General features: G+C 36.7%; 1 protein-coding gene across 1 annotated transcript in view; it reads left to right on the top strand.

Annotated features, from left to right (window-relative positions):
- LOC121386141 (peptidyl-glycine alpha-amidating monooxygenase B-like) overlaps positions 1 to 6,525 on the top strand; it is an 86,706-nt gene extending 80,181 nt beyond the window's left edge. The window contains exons 43-47 of the mRNA XM_041516943.1: positions 407 to 598; positions 1,286 to 1,401; positions 3,213 to 3,324; positions 3,856 to 4,014; positions 5,061 to 6,525. Coding sequence (XP_041372877.1) covers positions 407 to 598; positions 1,286 to 1,401; positions 3,213 to 3,324; positions 3,856 to 4,014; positions 5,061 to 5,239 — 758 coding nt within the window. The 3' untranslated portion in view covers positions 5,240 to 6,525. The remainder of the gene's footprint in view (positions 1 to 406; positions 599 to 1,285; positions 1,402 to 3,212; positions 3,325 to 3,855; positions 4,015 to 5,060) is intronic.
- The last annotated feature ends 1,439 nt before the right edge of the window (positions 6,526 to 7,964 follow it).

A 7,964-nucleotide genomic window follows, 5' to 3' on the forward strand; every position in this document is an offset into this window, starting at 1 on the left:
GTAGGCCAGTGTTAAAGTACTCGCTTGATGCACTGTCAGTTTGGCATCGATCCCCATCGGTGAGCCCATTGTGCTATTTCTTATTCCAGCCAGTGCACCACGACTGGTATATCAAAGGTGGTGGTATGTCCTATCCTGTCTATGAGATAGTGCATATCCCTTGCTACTAATGTGTCAAAATTACCAAATGTTTGACATCCAATAGCTGATGATTATTAAATCAATGTGCTCTGGAAGCGTCGTTAAATAAAACAAACTAATGTTTACTATCCATTTACACATACTATTCAATTCAAAATCATGGAATTCAGGAACAGTATGTTTCTCGATTCGAAGGTTATGTTTTATAGTTGTATCTTCCCATTAATGTCCTAGTTGACTGTATGTGTGTTAATCTACGTTTCAGTTCCGCCTCCATCCGGCTCGTTCACCATTCCTCACAGTATCACGGCGGCGGAGGACCGCAGTCTCGTGTGTGTCGCCGACAGGGAGAATGGGCGCGTTCAGTGCTTCGACCTAGACGGCACCTTCCGAAACATTATCAAAGTCAAAGAGTTTGGAGATCGACTGTTTGCTATTGACTACTGCCCACTTCATGGTTAGTTTATTTCATCTTTAAACTTAAAAGTGCAATCTCCTCTTTTTCAGAAATTACACTGAAATCATTGTAAAAATATGGAATAGTCTCCTCCTTTCCCCCCTCTCTTCTCTCTCTCTCTCTATCCCCCCTCCCCCTCCCTCTCTCCCCCCTCCCCCCCCGATGTGTAATGTGCCTTGGTGAAAATATATTGCAGAAATCACAACTAAATCTATAACACATAAAATATACTGTAGTGTGGAAGATGTGAATAATACTTTTAGAATTCCCATTATCTGTTTTATTGAATTTACAGAAATTCTGTGGCTCTGACACATATAATAATAACTTGGATATATTACACTTTGACTTCCATGGTTTATTTACATACAATACTGTTTCATACAGGTCGCGATGTTTGTGCGAACCTGCACTCTTCAGTGCATAAACCAGAGTGATTTGTATAGAACATTAATTACAGCAACGTGTATAGAGCACTAGCGGCACACCGATAACAAGCTTCATTTGAATTTATATATATATATATATATATAGTTAGTGTGAATTTCATTCGTTGAATAAAATCATTTAATTTGGGAAAAGGTTTTTAAAAATCACGGAAAACGGAAAATATTTTTGCTGAATTTACTCATATTGGCAGCTTTCATTGTACTTCTAGTTTTGATTACCTGTTACTTTATATTGCAGGTGGTTTGCTGTTTGCCGTGAATGGTCCATCAATTGATGGTGAATTTGTCAAAGTCAGTGGGTTTACGCTGAATTTTACAAGTGGAAGCATCATTGAAGTATGGACACCACCACAGGTAACTCTGATCAAATCCTTTGAGGGCCGTGCTCATAAAACTGTCGAGTCTAGAGACAAATCTAATGCATTCAACACATTTTATTTACGGTTATATGGCATCAGACATACATGTATGGTTACGGACCACACAGGTATTGAGAGAGGAAACCCGCTGTCGCCACTTCGTGGACTACTCTTTTCGATTAGCAGCAAGGGATCTTTTATATGCACCATCCCACAGACAGGATAGTACATACCCTTGTTACACCAGTTGTGGAGCACTGGCTGGAACGAGAAATAGCTCAATGGGTCCACCAACAGGGATCGATCCTAGACCGAGCGCGCATCTAGCGAACGCTTTACCACTGGGCTACATGCCACCACAATCTCTAATGATGTCACACGCATACAGTTTGTATCACATTGCCGTGATGTTAAAGTCTCCGACACAGTTAGAGTCTTGAGTCGACACTCTAAAAGTTTGTTTGAGCACTGGGCCAGATATGATGTTTACCTCCGAACACCAGACCAGGCTTTATTAGTCCCCTACTGGTCCAACCAGAGGGGACCATAGGTATATGATAGGCCGTGGTAAGTACTACTCTGTCTATGGGATGGTGCATATAAAAGATCCCTTGATGCTAATCGAAAAGAGTAGCCCATGAAGTGGCGACAGCAGGTTTCCTTCCTCAATATTTGTGTGGTCCTTAATCATATGTCTGACGCCATATAACCATAAATAAAATGTGTTGAGTGTGTCATTAAATAAAACATTTCCTTCTTCCTTCCATCATTCTGTCCGTCCGTCTGTCCTACATATAATTTACCAGGCTTTTTTTTTCACAATACCTCAAGATATTGAGTTGTAATTATGTGTAAAGCTTTATCATGTACTGCTACAGATCAAGTGATTTTTATAGCAGGTTACCCATTCTTTTAGAGAGTTGTGGCCCTGGGCCCCGTTCCACAAAGCGATCTTAGCACTAAGATCACCTTAAGTGTACAGCTGGAACGTAGGAGATATGAAAATTTGTTGGGCACAGTAGGGGTCATGTATTGCTTTAGCAGTACTCCCAGAATGCTTGTTATACCACTGAACTTGTCTTAAGAGAACAGCTACTCCTTTCCCTCCGCCAACTTTCTTTTCTTGGACACAAGGGCTGGCTCAGGTCAGAACTTATGCCCTCGGCATGCATCTACTAAAACAGCTTACTTCTGCATGTAGACTTTCGGGGGAACACGTACTACGCATGTGAGATTTTGTATCACACGTGTTCAGTAACAGATTTTTTTTATTGCGCAGTCAGAATTGTCTTTATTACTATAGTAAGATTAAATGGGTATGTAATAAATAGACGATTCGTCACAAGTATTTTTTAATATGGAAAATATCAACCAAGTCTATGTTAATCAGTATTTGTTAAGGCTCTTCCGAGACAAATATCGAGTAACTAGACAAGGTTGTCCTATATCACTTCTAAAATAACATTTTAATTAAGTTTATACTAAATCACAGTATTAAAGTCATCGCCATCAGTAATATGATGTCATCACGATTAGCACAAATTAGTTTGACGTCACACATTTTAACTAAATCTTTGAAAACGTTACACTCAGGTACACAGGTCTTGTTGGCTTGTAAGCAAATGACCCATCCACAGCAACGCATTACCTAGAGACCTTGCAAATTTGCATACCATTGTTAACTGGGTTAATGATACACAAAAATTATCATATGGGTTTATGACATGGATATCATGAGTAAGTTATAGGATAAAATCTCATTATATAATATCTGTCAGTGACGTTTATTTGAATGTTTTTGTGCAGGGCCTAGCGAACCCACACGACGTGTGTGTTGACTCTGTAAACCATGCGGTGTATGTGGGAGAACTCGACCCATCCAAGGTGTGGAGGATGCAGATGGAAAGTGCTCAAAACAGTGAGTTGTCTCCTCTTATTGTCAGCCACTTTAGTTCAGTCTCGTGGATATTGTTCATCAGTTGTAGAATTAAAGGTCAAATGTCATGGTTGCATAATCATAATGGAAGATTTGGGGATTCCATCTCATAATACGCTTTCGACCAAAATCTGGGATTCATAGAAGCATGGAATCGTACTAAATTCACAGCCTGCTATAATACAAACTTTGAATGATCATTCATAAAACCTGAAACATGTTGAAATCTCCTTTTTTATTGCAGGTCTTATCTTTATGTTGGTAACTAATTTAAAATGGGTGAAACAAGACCAATAAAATGTATTAGTTTATAAGAAAAAAATAATAAAATTAAAACAATGCTTTATTTGCTTAGTGAAAATCGGTCACCCCTCATTCTAGTGATTAGATTTAACTTGTCTGTCAGACATTTTATTTGCATTTTGTGCAGCCTTGGTATATCCTATTTTGTTTTTATTTCTTATTTATTCATTTTATTTCATTTCTTATTTTATTTTATTTCATTTCATTCAGTTGTGAGTGATGGGCCTTCTGGTAATACGAAGACACTGACCGTAAACAAGCCATCTAAGAAGTCGGATTTCACACCCTCCGTGATCATCGGAGTCTTGCTAGTGGTGCCAGTCGTCATTCTTCTCATCGTCATGGTTACCATCAAGTTATATCATTCAGGTATGAGCAGCAGTGCTTCTTGTTTCTCAAGGTGTTTTTTTTCTTCAATTTTACAGTTTTTGTGTCGATTATCAGTTACCTGCGTTTGACACCCGATTGCCAATGTTTTGGGGGTTTTTTGTGTGTGTTTTTCCATTTTGGGATGTTCTTAAATATTCAGTCAATTCAATTTTATGGTCGGTCTAGAATCGATCCCTATCATGGCCCATTAGGCTATTTCATGTTCTAGCCAGTGCACCACGACTGGTATATAAAAGCTATGGTATGTGCTATCCTGTCTGTGGAATGGTGCATATAAAAGATCCCTTGCTACTAATGGAAAAATGTAGTGGTTTTCTTCTCTAAGACTATATCATATGTCAGAATTACCAAATGTTTGACATCTAATAGCCAATGATTAATAAATTAATGTGTTCTTGCAGTGTTGTTAAACAAAACAAACTTCTTCTTTTTTCTAATGTTTTGTTCTTGTGGCTTTCATAAATACAAAACTTTTCACAGCTGTTTACTGTATTTTTATTGATAAGTGTTACAATTTTTGTGTTGATTGTCAATTACCTGTTTGAACCCAATTGCCAGTGGTGGGGTTTTTTTGTGTGTGTTTTGTTTTTGCAGGGGGGGGGGTTGGGATGTTCAGTTCAATGTTATGGTTGGTCTAGGATTGATCCCCATGATATGTGCAATGTTATGGTTGGTCTAGGATTGATCCCCATGATATGTGCAATGTTATGGTTGGTCTAGGATTGATCCCCATGATATGTGCAATGTTATGGTTGGTCTAGGATTGATCCCCATGATATGTGCAATGTTATGGTTGGTCTAGGATTGATCCCCATGATATGTGCAATGCTGTGTGTGGGATGATGGTGCATAATGGAAAAATGTAGCGGGTTTCCTTTCCTAAGACAATGTTTAAAAATTACCAAATGTTTGACATCCAACAGACGATGATTAATAAATCCTTTCTTCAAGTCAGATTTAATATACAAAACCCTGCTTTATTTATGGTCATCTTATTATTATTTTTGTTGTTGTTATGTTTACAGGTAAGATAAAATGTTTTTCTCGTGGCAAAAACCCAAAGGTGTTCAGTCTTCAGAATATCTTGCCACACTCACACAAAGGTTTTGACCGTCTCAGTATGGAGGAGAGTGACCACGAGGCTGACCCACTGGACGACTCGGACCAGGAAGAATACACCGCACCGCGGAAACAAAAGGCATAGCACTGATGGCACTGCACAGGGCTCGAAATGTTTCTTGTTACCAGTCCATGACAGTCACTTTTGACAACTGACCAGTTGAAAATAATTTATGTCACTCCATTTTTATTCCTCCAATGCAAAGTGGTGTTTGGGGTATAAAAATGTAGTATTTGACTTATTTGCTCCATTCATATATTACCCTTAAATACATCATAGATTATATGAAAGTGAAGTTGTCATCCTAGGGATGTTTCAACAGGAATCCAAATCTGTTTTTAATTTTAAAAACTGGAAGAATTATTGTTCCAGTCCTAATTACTCTGATCTGCTTGTAATCTATAAATCTGGTGACAATATTTGAAAAACATTTCGATCCCTGTTAAAGGCAAATGATCTTACGTTATATATAGAGCGTTACGGTTTGGTTGTAAATTGTTATATTTTAACCCTTGTTTGTAGGAAATAATCTTACCTTTGTTGTTTATACATTTGTTTGTTATTATACATTTAGCTTGTAAATTTGTTATATTTTCTGGTGGAGGTGACATAACTTGAATGCAGTGAAACCCATGATATGTTCCTCTCATGACAGAAGCGAAAACTGTACCACTCTTTCCAGTTTGATCGGACAGTTTATTGAAAGCTATTTGTACCAATTGTGATCTCTAGAACTGAGAATAAGGAAATACACACACAGTTTCAGTTAGAATTGGTATAATTCTTTATTCATTATCTGGTTTTGCTAGTTAATGGAGTGTTGTGTTGCATATTGAATGAGATATACCGATGGAACGAAATAAAGATAACATATATTTAAGTCATTACTAGTATAGAAGTAGTAATGTCTGTATACAGTACAGAGATGTAATGTGGGACTAACTAATGTCAGTACTATGGGACTGAATACCAGTAACCAGTGTTTCTGTGGGAAACAAATTTTTGGGTATGGTACTGTGGAATTGAATGCAACCACAGTCAACAGGGGTTATGGGTGACCTCCCCCAAAAGAAAAGGGGTTAGGTTTAGGTTTACGGTTAAGAAAATCATACAGTAATGATGAGAGTAATTAATTTTGTCAAGAGGTTAACTTTAAAAAAAAATCTGAAACTCTACTGCAAACAAATTTGGGTATGGTGACATACCTGTTTTACCCTTTGGCAGAAACCCTGGTAACGGTTAACTTCGTGATACTGTGGATGGGGTTTTGGTTGCAGTCAAAATTTACTGTTATTATGTACACTATGTACATGTGGGGCGGGACGTAGCCCAGTGGTAAAGCATTCACTTGATGCATGGTCGCTCTGGGATCGATTCCCGTCGGTGGACCCATTGGGCTATTTCTCATTCCAGCCAGTGCTCCATAACTGGTGTAACAAAGGCCATGGTATGTACTATCCTGTTTGTGGGATGGCATATATAAAAGATCCCTTGCTGCTAATTGAAAAGAGTAGCCCATGAAGTGGCGACAGCAGGTTTTGTTTCTCAATATCTGTATGGTCCTTAACCATATGTCTGATGCCATATAACTGTCAATAAAATGTGTTGAGTGTGTTGGTAAATAAAAGACTTCCTTCCTTCCTATGTACATATATATATATGTTCCTTTATTTCTTTTCATCAGTTTATTCGAAACAAAATAGCTAATAGGAGAAATCTGTTATGTATGAGAATTATTCAATGAGAGTTAGTTATATATTACACTTTTTGTTACATGGGTGATATGTTCAATAATATGTGCAGTTATAAATTAGCTTTCAAGGAATATTTTGTTTCAAAAAGTTTGATCAGTAACAGTTGCTCATTAATTTGAGATTAACTAGCAACTAGTATGTTTGAGAATTGTTTATCAATCTCTGAAACTTACATACTGAATTGCTGAACAAAACATTCCCTGGGTTTTTTTAAAGATAAAATGATGTTGATAGTCTTAATAGTATATAGTTGAATTGTTCAGCAAGCAGCATTTATATATTAACATTTGTTTTGTGGTTGAATCTGCCAGTATTTATGTCAAGGTTGTAAATGATAACTTTATCTCACCTTGGGCTTGTTGGCTTTAATTTATTCCTTTTTATAATGAATTATTATCGGTATTTATCAGAATATGTAGATTTAATTTGAATTTGTACAGATAACCCACTATCATATCCCACCTATTTCCAATACTTGAGTTACCAAAGTCTAGTTTTTATTTATTAAGTTTTGTATTTTTATTACAGAATATACTAAATTAAAAAAAAAATGTTAAGACTCCTTGTGTCAGATTTCATATGAAAAGAGATTCTTTAACGTGAAAGGGAAGATAATTAGTATATTTTTGGCTACTGGAGAAAGTAAAAATGTACTTTTTCCATTTAAGTATTTTTAACAAAATGGAAATATTTAATCTTTTGGGGGAAAGGCTTATCCAATATTTGTTAACAACCAATGTGTTTTAAACTTTAAAATCCGATATTTAGTTTTGCTTCTGCATGGGTAAATGTACTTTTTTGTTGAGATACAGGGTAAAATGTAGTCGTCGTGAATATCAACCAGGTTGTGGGTTTTTTGTTCCTTTTTTTTTTTTTTTGGTCTCTCCCACCCCCCACCCCCCTACATTTTCCAGCATTTTGACAAAATTCACCAATGCATCATATCCTTATAATACATTCACAGTGTAAGTATTTTGATAGCAGAATATTAAATATTTATCTTGTGTCTATGGTCTTACAAGGAACAAACGTTTTGAAAGTGGGTAATTTTGCAC

This window comes from Gigantopelta aegis, chromosome 2 (genome assembly GCF_016097555.1).
Source record: "Gigantopelta aegis isolate Gae_Host chromosome 2, Gae_host_genome, whole genome shotgun sequence".
In the NCBI taxonomy this organism is placed as follows: domain Eukaryota; kingdom Metazoa; phylum Mollusca; class Gastropoda; order Neomphalida; family Peltospiridae; genus Gigantopelta; species Gigantopelta aegis.